At 42.6% G+C, this 24144-nt stretch overlaps 1 protein-coding gene across 3 annotated transcripts in view; it reads right to left on the bottom strand.

The window, feature by feature from the left end:
* The window catches only part of slka (STE20-like kinase a), a 32302-nt gene extending 8158 nt beyond the window's left edge, over positions 1–24144 (bottom strand). For 2 of the 3 annotated variants that reach the window (XM_072437535.1, XM_072437536.1), the window contains exons 1-11: positions 23602–24144; positions 16374–16538; positions 13212–13260; positions 12361–12510; positions 7221–7293; positions 5999–6193; positions 5752–5833; positions 4747–4878; positions 3428–4666; positions 1927–2057; positions 546–669 (exon numbers count right to left, since the gene is read on the bottom strand). In XM_072437535.1, coding sequence (XP_072293636.1) covers positions 546–669; positions 1927–2057; positions 3428–4666; positions 4747–4878; positions 5752–5833; positions 5999–6193; positions 7221–7293; positions 12361–12510; positions 13212–13260; positions 16374–16538; positions 23602–23751 — 2490 coding nt within the window. In that variant the 5' untranslated portion in view covers positions 23752–24144. The remainder of the gene's footprint in view (positions 1–545; positions 670–1926; positions 2058–3427; positions 4667–4746; positions 4879–5751; positions 5834–5998; positions 6194–7220; positions 7294–12360; positions 12511–13211; positions 13261–16373; positions 16539–23601) is intronic. The other variant, XM_072437537.1, reaches the window with a different exon arrangement.

Genomic DNA, 24144 nt, shown 5'->3' with positions numbered 1-24144 from the left:
GAGCTGGAAAGTAATGAGCGTGGGAATTTTAGTAGCAAAAAAGCTCATGCATTTTCAATCTACACCTAAATATAAAGTGCGTTTTACAGTCACATTAAATATCTTTCAGAAATTGTGACTAGAAAAATGTGATCGATTAGACAACGTGAATGAAAGAGAATTAAGCATTTCACTGTTGTTTGGACACGTGTCGATAAAGGTGAAATATTATAAAATTGTGATGTTTTTTCATATAATAAATACTGAAATATATTCATACATCCAAAACTGAGAGATACAATTTAAATCAGACACTAAAAAGCTGTATAAAATATTAAATACTACTAACAAACCATTAGTATGCATTATGCCAGACAGAAATAGGGACTTGGGAGACATAAATAAATAAAATAGGCTGTTACATTGTGTTTTTTTGTACCATGATTCGTTTTATGGCATTTTAACAGTTCCATTTTGGTCTTACTAGTAGCGCAGTATTTTCTACACTTGACATTTCCGAGGACTGGGCCCGAAATGCGTCGAAAGCCTTGAGCGGAGTGACTCACGGTAGTTTCCTGTTCAAAGCGGCGGTAGATCTGCTCGCGCTGCTGCTGGAGTTTGTTGCTGAGCTGCTGCTGGGCCCTTTGCTCCTCTTTCTGCAGGAGGCGAAGCTCTCTCAGCTCCTGCCGCCTGGTGAGCCGAAACCACAACAACCGACGCCGTTATATATTTAGCCCTCTGACAAGTCTACTACGCAGACTGTGTAGAGCTTATACTTTATTCAAGAGGACGGTTTGTGAGCGATTGTGTTACAGTAGGAGCGTTAGATTATAGTACGACAACAGAGTCCAATACTGCGGCTGATATAAATGCTGTGTAAAGGACTAACTAAAGCCAAACACGTGTAAATGTGGTTGAGATGCAGTCTGGTAGTAGTGCGTTTCCTGCATAGTCAAGCCACAGTCAAGCCTCCGTTTGAAAGTCCTATTTAAACTAAGGTATATTAGGCTAAACAGTGTCAATGCTGAATAAAACAATCTGATTTGTTTTAAATGTGATTTGTAAAGCTAGCAAAATAAACCAATTTTGTTTCGTTTGCCGTTCCGCATATGCTAAATAAAGTACTGGCTGTTAACCTGTGCTCCTATTGGTTAAAAATAAAGGGTAATTAGGGTCAAGACTATCCGGATAATTGAGAATCGTAATTATTCAGGTCACAATATAATATAAGAACCGAAAAAACACAACATAATAGTGAGAATCATAGGCGGTGACAATAATGGGTCATTTCTGATTTCTGTTCAATCTAAACACAAAAAAAAGTGTAAAATATGTTTTCATCTGGCTGTTTTTGTGACAATATCATTACTTTTTTAATCCAGAAAGTTTGATGACATAAAGCAAATTAAGGACTTCAAATGTTTGGTCACAGCGGAAGACAACGATCATGACTAATCGTAGAATGGTGTCATCCACTGAGGACACGTCATCTGATAAAAACCCTTTGGTGTTTATTCCAAATGTGTGTTAGTCATAGGATTTGTAAAGATCATTCTGCCAAAAAAACAAAACATACACTTTTATCATGTAAAAATATATTTGTAATTGTGAATAAATCCTACATTATAACGCTTAAAGTTGATTTTATAGAACGATTGACCTCTAATAACAATAATAGTATGTCAAATCAGAACGTTGCAGGTATGTTATAAGTAAAAGTCACACAAATCGACACAAAAAGTACACAAAGTAGGTGCAGTGTCTTTAAAAGGCCACACGGGAGCCGACAGTGACATTCATCAGAGCGGATAAACCCATCTGGCGTTCGTAAAAAGCAGTGGGAGTCGTGAAACCGATTAAAACCTATTTATGGCGTTGCGTTGAAGTGGGTCACGTCCCGTATTTAGACCGTGGCAGCGTTTAAGAGTACGGTGAGCGCAGACCCACCTGAGGAAGCGCATCTCCTCGCTCCTGATGTCATTATCAGACACGATCTTAGACGTGGTGACGCTGACCTCCACGCCGTCCACCATGAACTTACGGGTCTTCTTCAGCGTCTTCTTCTGCCGCTTCAAGTCCTGTGGAGACAAATTGCGTTATTTTACTTTTTTGGGAGGGAATTTGGGTGTCAATAGTTTCTGCTGTTAAATAAATAATAATAATAATAATAAAGTAATCAAGAGTGAAGTATGTAATGATCCCCTGCTAGTGTTTTTTACTAAACTAGTCAATTTAAAGCAGAAAAGAGAGGCTTATTCTGAACTTGCAAAACAACAAAAGTGTGTTAAGTCACAAAACTATAAAGAAATGTCTTGCACTCAATGATGTTCCCACAAATCAAATTATTTACAACAGGGCCACTCAAATATTAGACAAAAATCCTGTTTGAACACACCATTACCAGCTATTGCAGAGGTTGAATGTTCTTGGCTTTGAAAATGTTCTAATTTTTTGTAATTTTTGAAAAGAATGTATAAATGTTTGCACAGCCGAGCTCCAGGTGTCCTCAGAGTCCCACTCAGGGCAGTTTGTCCATCACATTAGGAGCTGACAATGTGAAAGAGCTGCAGAGGGAAACAGCCTAGGGGCAGTCCGCTTTCTCTGTCCAGGTGCTGAACTCTGGAACTGAAGCACTGACCTGGACCTGGACCTGGACCTGGACCTGGACCTAGACCTAGACCTAGACCTAGACCTAGACCTGGACCTGGACCTGGACCTGGACCTGGACCTGGACCTGGACCTGGACCTGGACCTGGACCTAGACCTAGACCTAGACCTAGACCTAGACCTAGACCTAGACCTAGACCTGGACCTGGACCTGGACCTGGACCTGGACCTGGACCTGGACCTGGACCTAGACCTGGACCGAGACCTAGACCTAGACCTAGACCTGGACCTAGACCTGGACCTAGACCTGGACCTGGACCTGGATCATTACATTTCACAACTAAAATGACCAAATTCAATTAAAAAATTATTTAAAAAAGACAATTATCGATTAACCTCTTGACATCCCTAGTCACATGTCTAATGTACATTCGTGTCACTATCAAAAAAACAAATACATGCTAATGTTTCAAATGAAATTAGACGCACAATTCAATCCCTCATTAAAAAAACAAGTCGAATGACAACTTGGTACATCAGTCCTTACTATTTGGCCATAAAACTATTGCAGGTGCACTACTGTATGTCCACCACCTGCTTTTTGAGCAACAACAAAAAAAATGGAATAAATGTAATGCCATTCTGTGGAAAAGTCTAGACAAAAAATTCAAAAGTCTCACCTATAGAAAGTTTGGATTATAAATGTAAATGAAAATATATCTGCACTAAAAATCAATGCCATTTCAACCATGTCAATCCTGTATTTATTCTGGCCCCGTACACGCTCAACACAATGCCCTGAAGAATATCTACAGATGCAGAATAAATGATGAACTGTCACCTGCACAGATATGGATCCGCTCTCCCTGGTCTTGGTGAGGAAGCTGGAGATGGACAGATTGAGGTCGAGGCTGCTGCTGTCGGCCGCTGAACTGCTCCCTGAATCAGAATCTTTCTCTCCTTCGGGTTTGACGGGCGCCGGGCTTCCCTGCTCCGTCTTGGCCTCAGAATCTGTCTCGCTCTCTGGCACGGACACCGCGTCTTGGGAAACGCCCACCTCCTTCTCCTCCTCCTCCACCTCTTCTTGTTGTTCTGGAGGACTCGTTGGCACCGCCGGTTGGGACTCCTCTTTACTCTCATCATTGACCAAGTCCGTAGACACGATTTCAGATTCCTTTTCTTCAACTATAACATCCTTTATTTCCTGATTTTCTAAAGCAGAATTTGCCTCTACGTTTTTATTTTCTGTGTCTTCAGTTGTCTCTTCTACCGTATCGTTGGTTATTGGTTTAGTCTCTTCCTCGACTAAAACTTCAGTCGACGATTCAACTTCTTTTTCCTTCACGCTTACATCTTGATCTATATTTATATCTACTGAGTTTAACCCTTGACTTATTTCTTCTATAGAGTCTTTATCATTATTTACATCTGTATCTATCAATGTTTGAGGTGTTATGACGTCTTCTTGTTCTATAACTGGTTTGCAAATGTCTTCTCTAGCTTCTTTGATCTCACATTCTGGATCTTCTGGTTCTTTTTCTTCCTGAGGTTTGTCCTCCGTGTTTTTCTCCTCCACTTTTTCCGTTGTCTCTTCATTACCGCTAATATCCTCTTCATGTTCCTTAATTTCTACAATATCTTGAACGACATCTTCCACAGTTGTTTCTTCTACCGTTTCTTTCAGTTTTTCTAGTTCTGACACTGTCGTATCTATTACTTCTACAGTTTCTTCTTTTGTTTCGGACTGAGGTAGATCAATAGGAACAGCTCCACTTTCTTCATCGTCTGGTTTATTATCTTCAGCCTTTTCTGTGATATCTTCTGGGACTTCTTCAACAGGAGCTTGTAGGAGGTCTTCATTGCTGACTTCTGAGACATCATTGAGTTTCTCCTCCTCGGTTTTGTCCACCTCGCTCGTTCCCAGGCCTTCGTCTGAGAGCTTATCACTGGCTCTGTCCTCCACAGGCTCCGTCTCTTTATTCTCCTCCACCGACTCCAGAACGGCGGCGGCTGGCGTGACTCTTTCATCTTCTGAACTGGCGACACTGGCGTCTGAAGGTGCACGCTTGTGTCCAGGAGGCTGAGCAGAAAACATACAAAGAAGCACTTTAATACAAATGTGCTGTTTTAAGTAGGTAGGTATTTTGACAAATGACAAACCAAAGGAGTTTCTGGTTCTTCCTCCTCCTCTTCTTCTTTGCTTTCTTCGATTTCTTCTAAGACTTCTGCTTTGGCCTCAGCTATGAGCTCTCGGAGAGGTTTGCTGTCAGTTACACTGGTGACAAATGGGTGCTGTAAACAAAAGCATCACACATTCAATCATGAATAATACATGAACAAAATATTTGGATTCATTTTATATACGCCCTCTGGTATTTATTGTTTAAAGGGAACGTGTTATACAAAATCTACTTTTATGAGCGTTTAACCAAGTTATACCAGAGTTCCCTCATCATAGGTTTACTCAGAGTGTATTCATGCATAATATTAGAGTAATCCTGTATCGCCCTGACTCAAAATTTTTACCAACCCCCTATCCCCGCCCACTTTCCTTCTCTAACCGGCATTTATTCTTAAACTGTATTAAAATTCGGGTCGTATTAGAGTTTAATAATGTTGGGTTGTAATTTTTCAACAATAGAAACACAAAAGCCACTATTTTGCTTTTTTAACAGGAAGTCAATGGTCCCATTTTTGTTACTAAGCTGTTAACAAAGTGTAAAATAATTACATACGTTTAATAGTAAAAACTAAATGGTGAATGGTATATGCCCTTGACTTGGGCCAGCAGGGTACTGGTATTTTAATGATATAAAATGTAGTTTTATCCTTTATCTTACAGCATATCTATATTATTATGCTTTATTATTTCATACGTTTAATGCCAAAGCACATTTCAAATTTGTGAATTTTGTTCAAAAATTTGTGACCGATGCAAGCAAAGGCGCAGGTTTTTGTAATCATATTTTGCGGTGTAGTTTGATCAATTGAAAGATAATGGACATTTTCACTAATATAAATGATTATGTTTAACATTTATAGATTTTATTTTTCCCAGACTAGAACATCTGCACAAGAGTAGTGGCTTGTATCCAGAGAGGAAGAATAAAACCAACTCCACACTGCCCAAACATTTCAGCATTGGTTTTGCACGACAGCACTTACCTGCAACAATTGTGGCGCGCTCCATCTATTGTCCACGTTCTTATCAAGCGCCCTCCTTAGAAAGTCACTGAACTCCGGAGACCTTTAAAACAACAAAGTCATTAAACCCATACTCTGTTCTTTCCTTGTGGCCTTTCGACAGCACATAAACAATTTCCCGCCGGCTTTCGCGCACTCTGCGGTCAACACATCTGAGTGCAAACATTCCATCAGCGCCGCTCTTGTTATCGCCGCTCCGTTATCTCACCAGCGTGAAGGGTGCATCAGCGTGGGCGGCTCGGACTTGGCTATTTTCAGCAGCACTCTCATTGGGTTCATCTCGTGGTTGGGAGGCTCGACCTGTGCCAGTTCGATCAGGGTCACCCCCAGGGACCAGATGTCGGCCTTGTAGTCGTACGGACGGTCCTTGGAAGTCTCGCACATCACCACCTCAGGGGCCATCCTGGAGTAAGAAAGGGAGCGGATCAATGAAAAAGAAAAGCAACAACAGTTTAAAACATAATTATGTGGGATTCAAGGACAATGTTGAATAAGGCAATAAGATAAACAATTATACATCATTTCCCAGCTTTTTAAAATTTATATAGTTTTTTATTGTAAATTTATTTTTGTATTCATGTTATTCATAAGTTTTTAATTGTGCTCCGTGACATAAGACCATAGACATTAATACATATAATATACATATCCTATCATTCATCCATTAAAATATATATAATATATAAATCATATCTATATTAATATTGGATTTACATTTATTTTGGTTACATGGTTATAGTTATATGTAAATCAAAGCAAAATAATATGTGTAATATTTTAAAAAGGGACATATTATGCAAAATTAACTTTAATCAGTTTTTAATCTACCTCAGCATTAGTGTCCTCAAAGTTGTAGTTTGATTGTATTGTCCTGTAACCGAGGCTCGGGTGCTTTCAGTGATACATGTAGTGTTCTAAAATGTCATAGTCAAATTAAAAAAATAGAAACTTGCAGATGACACTATGACGAGTTTATCAGTTCAGCAGTTTTGAACAGGAAGTCAACGAACCTTTCACTATTATTAAGCCGTTTAGACGGTTGACAAAATGAAAAAATGTAAATGTATGACGTTCTTATGCTATACTTCAATACTAAGTACCTGGGGAAAAACTTCTATGTCTCCTTTAAATAATATCATAGGTGACAATAATCTTAGTCGGTCCCAGGCACACTTAATGGAAAGGGTTGAATAAGGACAAAATCTAAGCCAAATTTGAAGGCTTCTACTGTATGTGTGATAGAAAGTTCACCCATTCTTTTTCTCATTTCATTATTTCCCCATTTTTTTAATGCTATGATCATCTGACAGTGAGGACTACATACTTGTACTACCATCATCACAACATTTTGGCACAGTCACTCAAAACTGTGAAATTTCATGACGGGGAAACGGGAGAATGACCTCTTGTATCCAGACCGCATGACTCACCAATATGGGGTGCCAATGAAAGTGTCCCTTCTCTGCAGCGTCTTGGTATTTTTAGCAGACACCCCAAAGTCAGCTGCACGCACAAAGACATTCATTTCATCAATAGTTACAATAAAAAGCATAACACATCCATTCTATATAGTAAAGGAAGCCACAGTCATGAGTGGAAGTATTACACACAGTCAAATATTGCTACTGCCTTTTCTTTTTGAGATGTTTTATCAAGCTTTAAAGTTCACCTATATTTATCTATATCACCTGAAGCTAAGCCCATGATAGAAATGGCATAGTGGTTAGCCTTAGCACAAACCATACAGGTCTCAGGTTTGATTCCCAGCCCATGTGTGGCTTAACTAAACTGTTTCTATAGTAATAATCCTCCTCAAGCAGTCGCCCAGGCTCTGCGCTGCGGTCACCCACTGCTCCTGACCCTTTAGCCCTTGCGGCATTAACATCAAATGTCAAATGCAGATTACACATTTCCATAAGGGATCAATGAAGTCTACCTCAGCTAAATGAAAAACAGCAACATGAGCTTGTCAGTATTGAAGGCTATGTGTCTGTAACGTGAGGCAGTTTGCCAGCTAGCTCTTACAGCACATTAGAGACGAGCAGCTGACTAGCATTAGCTCTTGTTGACTGTCAGATAATTACAGTTTGCAGTGCTTTGTCGTGACCCTCTGCCTACAGAACATGAGTCACAGAGAAACCAGCAGCTAAAGAGACCACAGAAACAACTATTAATGCTTTTTCTTCCTCCGGGACGTACTGTAGATTCTGGAATGATTCACCAAAACCACCATCTCACAAATGTTATTTTGCTTTTTTTCTTCTTCTGCAAAACAAATGTCGACCTTCTGCACGCTCTCTAGCTACTATGTGTGTCGACGTTGGACCTCACGATCTTTTGTTGTGTAAAAAGGTCAAAAAGACATTTCTTCCTGTGTAATGGTTGATTTCTGTGAATTCACAATTACATACTTAATGCTTACACAACTTTAATGTGGATTGCATGTAAATAAACAACACAACACTTCTTTGGGATTGTAAGCATAAATTAAATGAATGAAGAGTAATTTCTTGGCAAAACAATTACTTAATACATGCTTATAATCGCTCAAACAAAAGCTGGTGCCGGTAATATTCAGTTTAATGGATTTACAAATCACTACACCTGATTTATTTACTCATGGTCGACCCATAACCACTATTTGAAAGTAAAAGCCACCTAACAAGCAGAAGTGGGCCAATTAATTATGTTATCATCACTGGAGCGTTACATTTCAAACCACATTTATAATTAATCGATTCATCGCAACTAATCGTTTATTGAGATAAATCGTGAACTAATTTAGTAATCAAATAATCGTTACCTAGACTATGCACAGACTCCAAAACATGCCAGTGCTGAGAGAAGAGGTTTTATGGCTAAAACAAAGAAAGATTTACTTCTTTAACTTCTTCTGGGTCAAATTTTGTTTGAAAAAATCTCCTATTTACAGACTCAACTGAACAATCAATCAAAAGAGTAAATGTTTAGCTATCGTTTGTTGCAGCACCCTCTTTATGAACACACTCTTACGCAAACATTTAGTAAAATTATGTAAATCCTCTACATATAGATTGATAAATAATGACTGCGACATTGAGCAAGCCAACCTTATCCAAGAAGAAATCTAAACCACTAACACTTGGCCCTGGCGTCCCGCTCTGGAGTGGCTTTAGGACGACACAGAGGTTTGTAAGGGCAGGTTTTAGAGTGGCTTTAGGGCGACACAGAGGTTTGTGAGGGCAGGTTTTAGAGTGGCTTTAGGGCGACACAGAGGTTTGTGGGGGCAGGTTTTAGAGTGGCTTTAGGGCGACACAGAGGTTTGTAAGGGCAGGTTTTAGAGTGGCTTTAGGGCGACACAGAGGTTTGTAAGGGCAGGTTTTAGAGTGGCTTTAGGGCGACACAGGTTTGTAAGGGCAGGTTTTAGAGTGGCTTTAGGGCGACACAGAGGTTTGTGAGGGCAGGTTTTAGAGTGGCTTTAGGGCGACACAGAGGTTTGTGAGGGCAGGTTTTAGAGTGGCTTTAGGGCGACACAGAGGTTTGTAAGGGCAGGTTTTAGAGTGGCTTTAGGGCGACACAGAGGTTTGTGAGGGCAGGTTTTAGAGTGGCTTTAGGGCGACACAGAGGTTTGTGAGGGCAGGTTTTAGAGTGGCTTTAGGGCGACACAGAGGTTTGTAAGGGCAGGTTTTAGAGTGGCTTTAGGGCGACACAGAGGTTTGTAAGGGCAGGTTTTAGAGTGGCTTTAGGGCGACACAGAGGTTTGTAAGGGCAGGTTTTAGAGTGGCTTTAGGGCGACACAGAGGTTTGTAAGGGCAGGTTTTAGAGTGGCTTTAGGGCGACACAGAGGTTTGTAAGGGCAGGTTTTAGAGTGGCTTTAGGGCGACACAGAGGTTTGTAAGGGCAGGTTTTAGAGTGGCTTTAGGGCGACACAGAGGTTTGTAAGGGCAGGTTTTAGAGTGGCTTTAGGGCGACACAGAGGTTTGTGAGGGCAGGTTTTAGAGTGGCTTTAGGGCGACACAGAGGTTTGTGAGGGCAGGTTTTAGAGTGGCTTTAGGGCGACACAGAGGTTTGTGAGGGCAGGTTTTAGAGTGGCTTTAGGGCGACACAGAGGTTTGTGAGGGCAGGTTTTAGAGTGGCTTTAGGGCGACACAGAGGTTTGTGAGGGCAGGTTTTAGAGTGGCTTTAGGGCGACACAGAGGTTTGTGAGGGCAGGTTTTAGAGTGGCTTTAGGGCGACACAGAGGTTTGTAAGGGCAGGTTTTAGAGTTGCTTTAGGGCGACACAGAGGTTTGTAAGAGCAGGTTTTAGAGTGGCTTTAGGGCGACACAGAGGTTTGTAAGGGCAGGTTTTAGAGTGGCTTTAGGGCGACACAGAGGTTTGTGAGGGCAGGTTTTAGAGTGGCTTTAGGGCGACACAGAGGTTTGTGAGGGCAGGTTTTAGAGTGGCTTTAGGGCGACACAGAGGTTTGTGGGGGCAGGTTTTAGAGTGGCTTTAGGGCGACACAGAGGTTTGTGGGGGCAGGTTTTAGAGTGGCTTTAGGGCGACACAGAGGTTTGTAAGGGCAGGTATTAGAGTGGCTTTAGGGCGACACAGAGGTTTGTAAGGGCAGGTTTTAGAGTGGCTTTAGGGCGACACAGGTTTGTAAGGGCAGGTTTTAGAGTGGCTTTAGGGCGACACAGAGGTTTGTGAGGGCAGGTTTTAGAGTGGCTTTAGGGCGACACAGAGGTTTGTGAGGGCAGGTTTTAGAGTGGCTTTAGGGCGACACAGAGGTTTGTAAGGGCAGGTTTTAGAGTGGCTTTAGGGCGACACAGAGGTTTGTGAGGGCAGGTTTTAGAGTGGCTTTAGGGCGACACAGAGGTTTGTGAGGGCAGGTTTTAGAGTGGCTTTAGGGCGACACAGAGGTTTGTAAGGGCAGGTTTTAGAGTTGCTTTAGGGCGACACAGAGGTTTGTAAGAGCAGGTTTTAGAGTGGCTTTAGGGCGACACAGAGGTTTGTAAGGGCAGGTTTTAGAGTGGCTTTAGGGCGACACAGAGGTTTGTGAGGGCAGGTTTTAGAGTGGCTTTAGGGCGACACAGAGGTTTGTGAGGGCAGGTTTTAGAGTGGCTTTAGGGCGACACAGAGGTTTGTGGGGGCAGGTTTTAGAGTGGCTTTAGGGCGACACAGAGGTTTGTGGGGGCAGGTTTTAGAGTGGCTTTAGGGCGACACAGAGGTTTGTAAGGGCAGGTTTTAGAGTGGCTTTAGGGCGACACAGAGGTTTGTAAGGGCAGGTTTTAGAGTGGCTTTAGGGCGACACAGGTTTGTAAGGGCAGGTTTTAGAGTGGCTTTAGGGCGACACAGAGGTTTGTGAGGGCAGGTTTTAGAGTGGCTTTAGGGCGACACAGAGGTTTGTGAGGGCAGGTTTTAGAGTGGCTTTAGGGCGACACAGAGGTTTGTAAGGGCAGGTTTTAGAGTGGCTTTAGGGCGACACAGAGGTTTGTGAGGGCAGGTTTTAGAGTGGCTTTAGGGCGACACAGAGGTTTGTGAGGGCAGGTTTTAGAGTGGCTTTAGGGCGACACAGAGGTTTGTGGGGGCAGGTTTTAGAGTGGCTTTAGGGCGACACAGAGGTTTGTAAGGGCAGGTTTTAGAGTGGCTTTAGGGCGACACAGAGGTTTGTAAGGGCAGGTTTTAGAGTGGCTTTAGGGCGACACAGAGGTTTGTAAGGGCAGGTTTTAGAGTGGCTTTAGGGCGACACAGAGGTTTGTAAGGGCAGGTTTTAGAGTGGCTTTAGGGCGACACAGAGGTTAGTAAGGGCAGGTTTTAGAGTGGCTTTAGGGCGACACAGAGGTTTGTAAGGGCAGGTTTTAGAGTGGCTTTAGGGCGACACAGAGGTTTGTAAGGGCAGGTTTTAGAGTGGCTTTAGGGCGACACAGAGGTTTGTGAGGGCAGGTTTTAGAGTGGCTTTAGGGCGACACAGAGGTTTGTGAGGGCAGGTTTTAGAGTGGCTTTAGGGCGACACAGAGGTTTGTGAGGGCAGGTTTTAGAGTGGCTTTAGGGCGACACAGAGGTTTGTGAGGGCAGGTTTTAGAGTGGCTTTAGGGCGACACAGAGGTTTGTGAGGGCAGGTTTTAGAGTGGCTTTAGGGCGACACAGAGGTTTGTGAGGGCAGGTTTTAGAGTGGCTTTAGGGCGACACAGAGGTTTGTAAGGGCAGGTTTTAGAGTTGCTTTAGGGCGACACAGAGGTTTGTAAGAGCAGGTTTTAGAGTGGCTTTAGGGCGACACAGAGGTTTGTAAGGGCAGGTTTTAGAGTGGCTTTAGGGCGACACAGAGGTTTGTGAGGGCAGGTTTTAGAGTGGCTTTAGGGCGACACAGAGGTTTGTGAGGGCAGGTTTTAGAGTGGCTTTAGGGCGACACAGAGGTTTGTGAGGGCAGGTTTTAGAGTGGCTTTAGGGCGACACAGAGGTTTGTGAGGGCAGGTTTTAGAGTGGCTTTAGGGCGACACAGAGGTTTGTAAGGGCAGGTTTTGGAGCGGCTAAGCTTCTCCTTCTCCCTCCATTAAAAGGACATTGAAGGGGTTTAGGAAAAGAAAAGGCGGATGGATTGTTAGCCGTTTACCTAGCTTGACGTCTCCCCCTAATGAGAGCAGAATGTTTCCAGCCTTCAGGTCTCGGTGGATAATCTTGTTCTCGTGGAGGTAAATCAGGGCGTCCAATGTTTGTTTACACACCACCCGGATCTGGGGCTCAGTCAGGGGCTTTTCCAGCTCTGGACAAGACAAACACGTGTTAAGAGATTATTGCAACAAAGTCTTTTGCTTTGGGACAACTTTACACTCATGATAATAATAATAATGAGAATGATAATGATAATAAATACATATATTTTTTAAAGGATAAAAAAAAAAAAAAAAAAAAATCATTTGAAACATAAATACACGGTCCACTAAAACACATTGGAAATACTGGTGTGGTTTTCAGGTTTATTTTCTATTTTTGTAAGTTTATTTTTACGTATCAATTGACGTTTTTGATTGAGTTTTTGTGTGTGAATATGAGGTGGGGGTGGGGTATATTTTTGGTTTGTTTTGTGATTGTATTGTTGTTCTGTTATTTTTTGTAATATTATATTGTCATTATAGAATAAAAATAAATATTAAAAAAAATGTATTTGATAAACAACTCATGAATAATTGGTGTATTTGATAAACAAATCGAAACGCCAAGACATCTTTTTAGGCTTCAAAATAAGTGCAGGCTTAAGAAGTGGGCAAACATTCCTTGAAATTTGAGCTACAATAATTACACAGTTGGAATGGCCAAAGTAACTGGGAAAAGGAAATAAGGGCAACCAGCCAAAGCTTGTGAGGATGGAATAAAAGAAAACTGGCACAAGAAAATACAGTCTACTTGAGAACACCCGTAACACGCACCATATATTTTCCTTATTAAATCCTGTGTAGGACTTACCCAGCATGATGGCATCTACAGCCCCGCCCGCACAGAACTCAATCAGAATCTGCAAGAAAAAATAACAGTAGAAAAATGACTACAAATAAAAGCAAGATCTCATTGTAATTCTAAAGTACTATCAAGTTTGAGTTGCTGTTTTAAAGTGCAAGAGTGCTAGATTCACAGCTACAAACATTATTAGTTACAGTATTATCATTGTTATGTGATGTAATGATGTATATGTTTTTATAGCCTCTTTGCTTAAGTCAATAAAAGGCTGTGAACAAGCTCCAGTCAGGTGTTGTTGGTTGTTCCCGCTTCCTCTTTGCTGGAGGATTTAATCTCTGAATGTTTTGTTAAATATGTTTTTATTATCTGCATATCCATCAAAAAATAAACTTCCTTCATACTTTACACTTTTAAAGGGCATAAATGATGCATTATATTGGCCCAAGTCTTAACAATGTAAATGATGAACAGGAAGTTGGCAATATTGGATCAAAATTCTCCTGTCACTTTTACAGTGTGTTTGTCCTCGGTTTATGGTCCAAAAGAGCATCCATTCACTATGACACATGTAGAGACATTGAAATTCAGTTGTTTTGCCTTTTTTCTCCATAGTCCTTAAGGTTTTCATGTTGCATGTCGCCGAAAAACACCTTCATTTCTTGCTTCTTTATCATGACAGCAGAGAAAATTACCATGGGGAAATGAAACAAAAGCTAGCCTGCCATCGACGTGCAAAGGTAATCATGAAGTTGTGATGAACGCAATTTGATGGCAGAAATACTCAGAACGAGTCTAGGGACTTGAAAACAGCAGGAGACCTCGGCATCTCTACCTTTGACGTAACGAAACCGGGAAATTTGAAACCGGTTGAAATCTAGGTTTTATGAGACTCAGAGGTAGAAGACCTTGTAAACAGGAACAAGCGTGAATTAAGCTAAACACAACTCCAGGTATAAGGGAACAATGTCAGAACATGTTTAAAAGAAAGTCAATTCTGCATAAAAAGTGTCCTTAAAGGCTGTAAGGAGTGAGATTTGTTTCTGGGTCATAATAAAAAGAATGACTCAATGAGCCCATATTACACACGACTGCTGGAGTGCATTCTGTAAAATCACATTAGCGTTATGGAGACATGAAACAGTATCTGTCCCCAGTTGTACAACAAAATGACAAGCTACTCCATCTGTATCGGGAAAAACATTTCACACAGTATCAAATGAAAGGCAAAAATCAATCCGAGCTACAACAGGCACCACCCGACTCTGGCCCGACATGACCACAACTGACCAGACGTTCCCGTTTTGCACGATCAATTGTCTCAGTCATTTTCTTCTTTTATATGTTATGTAAAGTGTGACGGACACATTTTACTGCCCATAAACAGGTAAATTAAATCCACTCCATTGTGATAAATATTTAATCATCTACTTTTATTAATGCACATTTTTGTAGCTCTGGTTGCAGTCCATTAGCTTACACTCGAAATGCTTTAACTGATACACATTTGCCATGCCGCTTTAAGGCAGAGCACGGCCTACCTACTTGACCCGCTGAATTATTCACAAGCACTTTCTCTGGCCACCAAAACCACTCCATTATCTTTCCTATAGCTGTGGTCAGTCCGCGAGGGATGGTCACATGACACCGCCGACCGAGAGCCCCATGCACAGAGCGGGATCGACTGACCGCATCCCCGCTGCATTGACTGGGAGAACAGATACCCCTCTGTTTACTGGTAAAGCCGGGTCGAAGAATTGGATTTCATAATAAGCCGCGACGTCAGGGAGGTCAATAAAATGGTATCCGTTTCTGACCGAGCTGCAATAACGATTCAGGACTCGACGTGTGTGAAAAGATGGAGGCAACATTAAGGTCTATTGATAAAAGCTCCCGAAGAGAACATTCATTTCTTGAGAAAAATTGAGGCCAGCACAGGTCACACGCCAGTGAGAGAGCGAACTACAGAATAGTAATGAGCAGAGTACAAAGGCAAAATAATGTCACCTCACATTAAAAGTCCAAATTGCACTTCATGACAAGACGTTATGAAGAGGCAGACTTCACCATATTACCCGTGTATCTTGTCTTAAAGGGGACATACTCTGTAAAATGTAATTATACACTTTTAAAAATGTTATTACGCCGTTCCCTAAAAAAAAAAAAAAAAAAAAAAAAGAAATTGTCTACCCTCTTGCCCTGTATTCGAGGTTGAGTGCACAGAAAATGTTTGTTTTCACCTAGCTCCTATCCCTGCCCACATCCCTGTACTTAGGACTGAGGATGAAAACTAGACTAAACTAAATTAATGTCTCTGTACATTGTGCCTTCCAACAAAGACTAAACTAAAACATGTTACGGAGCCACTTTTCAGACCAAAACCACTGAAATGAAAATCTGCTGCTTGTCAAGAGAAAATATCAATATTAAAAGGTTTTGAGCAGGAAGTCAATGACCCTGTATCTATTATTGAGCCGTTTTAGATCAATATTGCAGTTCATAATGAAGAAAATGCAAAGTAATATTCCAAATACAATAATGTTATAGTTCAATACTGAATAAGAAAAAAAGCAAAAGGTTTTCTTTATATATTTCATAAACATAACCATAATGTGTGTGATTACAGAATCAGAAAGCCAAATGAACAACTCCTGAAAATGTGTTAATTCAATTTTGTATTTCTTCTTCAGTTTTGGGAGAATCTAAAAACCTGTCCGTCACCATGGTAACTGCGGAGCTGTCCCCCCCAGCTGTCCTGCCGTAATCAAGACAAATTCTTAATCGGAGGGATCTATTCTAAAATGTCATGTGAAGGTTCCATTATGTTTTCTGGCATTTTGTATTGTGCAGCGGTGAATATTTCCCCTTTGAACTCGCACAAATACAGTAATAAAAACACTGCCGGTAAAATGGTTGATTTTGATAGAAAATGGTTGTTTGGTTTGCACAAATGGACAGGATGCATCTGTGTGGCAATAGTGGCGGAACAACCAAGCATCAGCATGAATTCCACCCACAATGAACTCACTAAAGCTTTACATCATCTGCTACGACGCAGCAGCACAGCTTGATTGGTTCGTGCCTCGACTCGCCTGACTTCCCGCCCGTCTCCTCGCATTCGCATCAACATCGACACATCAGCGTGAAACTTCGTCGCCCTAGTCACGCACTCACCCAAAGTTTTCCCTCAAAGTAGAAGGCGTCCAGCAGTTTGACGATGTAGTGGTGGTCGCAGGAGGCCAGGATGTCGATCTCCACCATGTAGTCCTCCAGCTCGTCCTCCGTCTTTGTGTCAATGACCTTAGCGGCTGCCAGAGTCCCATTCTGCTTGTTCTGAGCCTGGACAACACAGAAACACAGGCTGTCAATGTTTCCTGATGTACTATGTCTAAAGGCAGAACATAATTAGCCTAGCAATGGCAGAAGTTACACTTTCTTTTCTTTTTCCTGAAGTAAATGTATTTATTAGGGCTGCAACTGACACTTATTTTTGTTAAATCGATGAATTTAGCAATTATTCTTTTGATTAATGGATTCAATAGTTGTTTAGATCGCAAAAGGCTCGTGAATATGAGATTTTTACAGAATTTGATGCTGGTAAAGTTTTTAACCGTTGCGAGTTGAAGCCATCCTTATTGGAGAATATTTACAGACATAAACAGTAAAGAGCAAATGTGAGGTAGTGGAGCTTAAAGTGGCTGAAATGGTTGTGGCAACATTCATCTCAACAGTCATCCTTTTATACCGAGCTATTCCACTCAGCTGGAACAACAGACATTGTAATATTGACCTAATGTTGGCCTTTATTATTCAATAAACCATACTGCATATTAGCCAGCACACAAATAAACAGGTTTGTAAATCCTCGTTTACATAAATAATCCACAAAATACCAGGCTTAACATTAGAAAAGACACCTCTCCAAATAGCAGCTTCTGATGATGTCATCAGTGACGGTGTAGAGGATATAAAACCAGGAAATGGCTAGGCGGCCCAGTGGCCCCTCCCAGTCACCACATAAAAAAAACTGTTCAACTAATTAATGTTCCAGTGAGTTTTGATCAGGGATAACAAATGAACTGAATGAACTATAATGAATTGAATAAATGGATTAATAAGGCGACCTCAAACATGACCCTGGGTCACATATGTGCAGCTTACCAGAAGCTTACTGTAGATAGATGTAGACATAAATCACAGCAGTGTGTGCTGTACAAACACTCAAGCAATTAAGTGGGGGCATTCTAATAAAATAAATCAAATAAAACACCAAAGAGATTCTTTACCTTAACACAATATTTGAATACAAATAAGTGACATTTGAAAAGTGCCTTTGCAGGACCAGTGTCAGTGTGTTTGAGTGAACAGAGGAATGGGAGGTGCTGCATTATGTCAGGCTCTGTGTTTACATATTTCTGACCTGGCATTGTCTTGCTGCGTTGCTAGGAGATGACTGAATTCATTAACATTAACAAAATAAAAAAGGTTTATGAGAGCTTTGATGGATAGATGGAGATTAACTGTTCTCTATTAAAATGTAATAAGGTTATTTACACTATAAACACAGAGAACACAAACCAGTTTGTGATCTAGGATATTTATGGGGCGTAAATCATAACACTATTGAAGGTCACACAGGGAAGACTAAACAAGAATAATATATTTGAGAACCAACGCTATTTTTATAGCAAATTATCAAAATTTTAACATATAATTAAACATAGACAAATATCTAAATAGATGTATCCTGATCATATACAGACCGTGCCCTTTTCCTTCAGTAACAAAGTGTGACAAGTGTAGCAACAGTCTCAGGGTATTTAGACAGAGAGCAAGCCTCTCAGTGAAAGTCAAGTGAGTTATAATAATATACTGAATAATAGGGCGACGAAACACAAGATTGTGTCTGAAAAAATGAGACGACATGATATACATTACATGATATATAATGAATAAATCAAGCAGTTCATAAGGCGCTGGTACAGCTGGCAGCCCGGTGTAAACGCTCTCTCTTCTTTCTCACACTTATTGTGCTTTATCTCCTATATTTTGTAAATATAGTTAGTATATTTTTTCTATTTTACTGTACGATAGGGACACGCGCTGGAATAGTTTTTAATTCAACTGTTTTTGACTTTTTTCGTCTGGATTTGAGCGTTTTTCGTTGTGTTGTTGTGACGTGAGCTAGCTCCGAGCGAGCCAACCAGCCCCCCCCACGCCCTCCGACCGCGCTAAAGTACGGCGTGTCATCGGTACACGTTTATATACACGTTTATATGAAAGAGGAACTTCACGAACGATCGGGACACGCACTGGAATCGCTTTAAATTAACTTGTTTTGACTTTATTCGGCTGGATTGAGTGTTTTCGTCGTGTCGTTGCGACGTGTCTTGGCTCTGAGTCCCCCGGCTCCGGCCCCGCCCCCCGGCCGGCGCCGTACCGCGTTTACACAAAGGAGGAACTAATGAAACTGCGGAGAACAGTCGTCTTACCCGGAGATCGTCACGTTATCCTGGCGGACATCCTAAGGAAAACGCAACGAAGCAGACGGGCTGGACGTAAACTCCGAGAGAAGAGAGGAGGAAACAGGAAGTCGGTTCCCGCCGTAGTCATGGGTAACGTGAGGTCCCTTCAAAATAAAATGACGGAAATAGCGAGCCTCATGCGGTCCCAGAGGATTTATAGGGACAGCAGCGTCTTGATTTTCACAGAGACCTGGTTAACAGCAGAAATGCCAGACTCTATTGTAGGTTTGGACAATTTTCATCTGCTGCGGGCGGACAGAACGAGAGAATGCGGGAAGAAAAGAGGTGGAGGTCTGGCGGTGTATGTGAACACAAGCTGGTCCAAACCCGAATACTGCACAGTGAGGGAGCAGCTATGTAACAAGGATATTGAACTATTGGCTATTGGCATGAGGCCATATTATCTGCCCCGGGAGTTCTCACATGTGAATTTGATCGCAGTCTATGTGGCCCCGTCTGCCAATGCTGAAAATGCTTGTGAAGCACGGCTCTCCTGCACTTGTAGGCTGCAAACACAGGATAAACAGGCTCTCTTCCTCATCTCTGGTGACTTTAACCACGCTTCTCCCTCTTCTGTTCTACCAACATACACCCAGTATGTTACCTGCCCCACCAGAGAGAATAGAACATTGGACTTGTTTTTTGCCAACACCAAGGAGGCTTATTCTTCTTCCCCCCTCCCTCCCCTGGGCAGCTCGGACCACAACCTTGTACATCTGAGGCCTGTGTATGAACCCATCGTGCGCAGACAGCCTGTGGTGTCCCGTGAGGTGAGGATGTGGTCTGCTGAGAGCGAGGAGGCTCTGAGGGACTGCTTCAGCACCACTGTCTGGACTGAGCTTTATGACCCACATGGGGAGGACATCAACACCATCACAGAGTGCATCACGGACTACATCAACTTCTGTTTTGAGAACTTTGTTCCCTCCCGGACGGTGCGGTGTTTTCCAAACAACAAGCCATGGATTAACCGTGAACTGAAGGCTCTGCTGAAGGAGAAGAAGAGAGCCTTCAGGTCAGGGAACAAGGAGGAGCTGAGGACTGTGCAGAAGGAGCTGAGGAGGAAGATCAGGCAGGCTGAGGCCGGCTACAAGAGGAGGATGGAGGAGCAGCTGCAGCAAAAGAACATTCAGGGAGTGTGGAGGAGCCTGAAAACCATCTCGGGCTTCAAAATCCCCCCTGCCCAGACAGAGGGGGATCTACAGTGGGTGAATGATTTAAATGCTCACTTCTTGAGGTTTGATCGGTCACCCGCCCCTCCCCCTGCACAGCTGCATGCTCCCTCTTCCACAGCTGGACAATGCCCTGCATCTGTTCCTCTTCGCTTATCTGCCCCGGACCATCAGCTCCCCACTTCGCCTGGACTCACCCATCCCCCCAGCACACGGTCCCCCTGCCAACCACTGACTGTCACAGCAGCACAGGTGAGGAGTGAGCTGAAGAGGATTAAAGTGAGGAAGGCAGCAGGACCTGATGGCATCAGCCCCAGGCTCCTTAAGTCCTGCGCAGATGAACTGTGTGGCGTTATGGAGCATGTCTTCAACATGAGCCTGAAGCTGAGGGTGGTACCACAGGTCTGGAAGACCTCCTGTCTGGTACCTGTGCCTAAGACACCGCGCCCCAAAGACCTCAACAGCTTCAGGCCAGTGGCTCTCACGTCCCACCTGATGAAGACACTGGAGCGGCTAGTCCTGGACCACCTCCGCTCCACCGTGAGCTCAGCCATGGACCCGCTGCAGTTTGCATATCGGTCTGGCATCGGAGTGGAGGACGCCGTCATCTCCCTGCTGCACCGCTCTCTCTCTCACCTGGAAAATCCTGGCAGCTCTGTGAGGATTCTGTTCTTCGATCTTTCCAGCGCCTTCAACACCATCCAGCCGCTGCTCCTGAGGGACAAGCTGGAGACGGCTGGTGTGGAGTACGACCTGGCAGAGTGGATCCTGGACTACCTCACAGACCGACCCCAGTTTGTGAGAGCCCGGAACTGTGTGTCTGACACTCGGACCTGCAGTGTGGGGGCGCCCCAGGGCACTGTCCTCGCGCCCTTTCTCTTCACCCTTTACACTGCAGACTTCAGACATGACACGGACAGCTGTGTCCTGCAGAAGTTCTCTGATGACTCTGCCATCATCGGACTCATCAGGGACGACGATGACGGGGAGTACAGAGGACTGGCGCAGGACTTTGTGGACTGGTGTCAGCGGAACCACCTCCTCATCAACGCGGGGAAGACCAAGGAGATGGTGGTGGATTTCCGCAGACGCCACCCCACTGCCCCCTCACCAGTGAACATCCAGGGACGGGACATTGAGAGAGTGGACTCATACAAGTACCTGGGTGTTCATCTGAACCACAAACTGGACTGGACTCATAACACTGTACAGGAAGAGCCAGAGTCGGCTCTACCTCCTGAGGAGACTCAGGTCTTTTGGAGTGACAGGGCCACTCCTGAAGACCTTCTATGACTCTGTGGTGGCATCAGCCCTCCTGTACGGTGTGGCCTGCTGGAGCAGCAGCATCACAGAGAGGGAGAGGAAGAGGCTGGACAGAGTCATCAAGAAGTCCAGCTCCGTCCTGGGCTGTGCTCTGGACTCGGTGCAGGAGGTGGGGGACAGGAGGGTCCTGGCTAGATTCACATCTATGCTGGACCATGAGTGTCACCCCCTGCAGGACACTCTCTCCGCTCTGGAGAGCAGCTTCAGTGAGAGACTGATCCACCCTCGCTGTGTGAAGGAAAGGTTCCGTAGGTCTTTCCTTCCTGCTGCTGTCAGACTTTATAACAAAAACTGTTAGTACTGAACACTCGCAATACTGACCTAACCTAATACTGATGTGCAATTCTGTCATATGTGCAATTGCTGTTGGAATTCATGTGCAATTCATGTGCAATTACTGTGAAATTCATGTGCAATCTATGTGCTGTCGTGACACATATTCATGTGCAATTACTGTCGTGATCACATGCAATGGTATTTATGTATTTATTTATTTGTCTATGGGAGTTTTTATTTATTTATAGGAGATCTTCTACTGAAAGTGTTTTTCAGACTTCCTATAAGTGATCTGTTCTTCTGTATCTACCTCTGTATCTACCTGCGTTGCACCAATGAAATTTCCCCATGTGGGACAATAAAGGAATATCTTATCTTATCTCATTTTTAGCCAAACAGTTTTGCTGTCATTGTAGAACAGTTTCTTTCAACTGGTACAATAATTACTATATCAACAATAAATTATAGATGGAGCAATCGTTTTTTGGGGGTCAGTATTTATCATGGAAAGCTTTATTGCACTCGTAGAGGACTCATTTTTGGATCACGTTCTGTACTATGATAGGATTAGAGCTGTAGACGGTTGAATAAATAACTCAGATGACTCATTATAGACACACAAAAAAACTACATAAGTATTTCATTCTGCTTTTTTAAAATAGTCACACATATAAGAAAATAAATCTCCTGAGAACATTTCCTACACAATGTTGTCACCATTTTATCTTGCGAGAACTTGTCCCGTCCCAAATATTTAACAATTTGGGGAAGTTCATAATGTGACTGGACTGGAACTGAGAAAACAATACTGTGCAACGGGCTGATACTCGGGCCGTTGGACCAGACCAGTCGCAGACGGTGAGGTCGCTGAAGGGTTAAGGATGTTCACAGAGACGATTCACACGTTTGAATCTTCTTCAAATGAAGCAGCTGACAAAAGCATGTGAAAAGAGCTCTTCCCTTCCCCTAACAACAACAACATGGCCGCTACAACTAAACGACAGCACAAACATGACATGACACCACAACTTTTTTTTTTTTTTTAACTCCATTGGGTCATAATCTCATTTTTGGACAGGAAAATGTGTGACTATTTCATGGTTGTAAGCAAAATGTGTTGGGTGAGGATTTGCATTGGCACTGGGACTATTAAGCCAACTGTTTTCTATGCAAACAAATGCGCTTTAACCAAATGCGGCCTCCAAAGAACAAGAATAACAGTTAAAGGGGAGTACAGATCCTTGCAGCAATACACCTGGCGATCCAGTCTTTCAGGGCATGAACAATAATGACATTAAATTAAAGGAATGAATGAAGAGCCACGCCTTGCACACATGACAAATGACATTTCAAAGTCTATGATATTACAATGACATAGTAATAATCATCTAGATGTGTTCTTTAGTTTAGACTCTTCAAATACTCTGAAGTAGGTCATGATATATATTTTGTATTATTAACTGATATCTGATAAAAGTGCAAGTTAAGTCTTTAAAACAAAAAAGCAAAACAAAAAAATAATTATTTCCAGGACAGAAATGTTGGATATTTTGGTTTAGTATTAAAAAAGTACTCTTCAAAATTGCATCTGAGCTTTAAAAAGTATAATTTATGGTAAAGTTATGAGACATGTTTGATGATAAACTATTGTGGGAGTCCAAATAAAAAATGCAAACGTGTGTGATAATCTCCTGGGAAATAAAAAAATGATGTGAAATATGATAGTAAATGTCGTTATCTGTATCTGTGCGGTTTTCATTTGCCAAAACCATGTTCGGTTTTCATATTTTGAGATCATCTGAGGTTAATCCAACGTTCTCACATTATGTTTCTCTACAATTTTGCCTCCTTTTCAGACTTTAGCATGCATTTGTTCACAGACTTTCACAGGGACTACTTTAAAGCTTCTCCATTTCAATAGCCTTGGGGAAACATTCATGCTGGTTAATAAGGATTTATTGCCACACTTTATGACACAGAAAGTGAGAGTGAGCAGGTAACATGGGATCACTTACTTTGGACAGAAAACACAGGCCTGGGACAGTGGACACGTGTAAAACAACAGTAAGACAGTCACCATAATAACAGTAATATGTGCATTATTACCTTGAAGACTTTGCCAAAGGCGCCGTCTCCCAGCTCCCCGATGATGTCCCATATGTCCTCCGGGTTGACGTCCCTGTGGACATGCTCGTACTGCTTCTTCTTTCTGTCCGGCCCAAACTTGAATATCTTCCGAAAATTGAAGAAAGACATGTTGTGCGGCGGATGTCCTCTGCGTCTTCACGGCTATTTCCGCCTCGCCGAAACGTAGCGGTCCCTCCCAAGAGTCTATCGAAATGACAATAACATGGAGGTGTGAATGATTATAGCAGATATTAATGTCATCTTCAGAGGCAAGTTGCAGCCGAGGCGAGTCTTATTTCCTGATCACATCACAGCCGAGCTAACCCGACGCAAAGACGTAACGTAAGGCGACGGTTTTGGCGAGAGAACAGAGCACTTTTTCCGCGTCGTCTGTCGGTCAAGTGTCAGATGACGCGCGTGTCCAATAGCAGCGGATGCAGACCAAAACAATGCTATTTACATTGTTATCATGTGCAAAAGTGTTGTGAAGTAAAAGGGCCAGGCGAGGAGAAGACCTCATGG

The sequence above is a fragment of the Eucyclogobius newberryi genome, unplaced genomic scaffold (assembly GCF_026437365.1).
Source record: "Eucyclogobius newberryi isolate DKJ021-1_F unplaced genomic scaffold, fEucNew1.0.hap1 SCAF_8, whole genome shotgun sequence".
NCBI lineage: Eukaryota > Metazoa > Chordata > Actinopteri > Gobiiformes > Gobiidae > Eucyclogobius > Eucyclogobius newberryi.
This window is presented reverse-complemented; position numbering and strand designations above follow the sequence as displayed.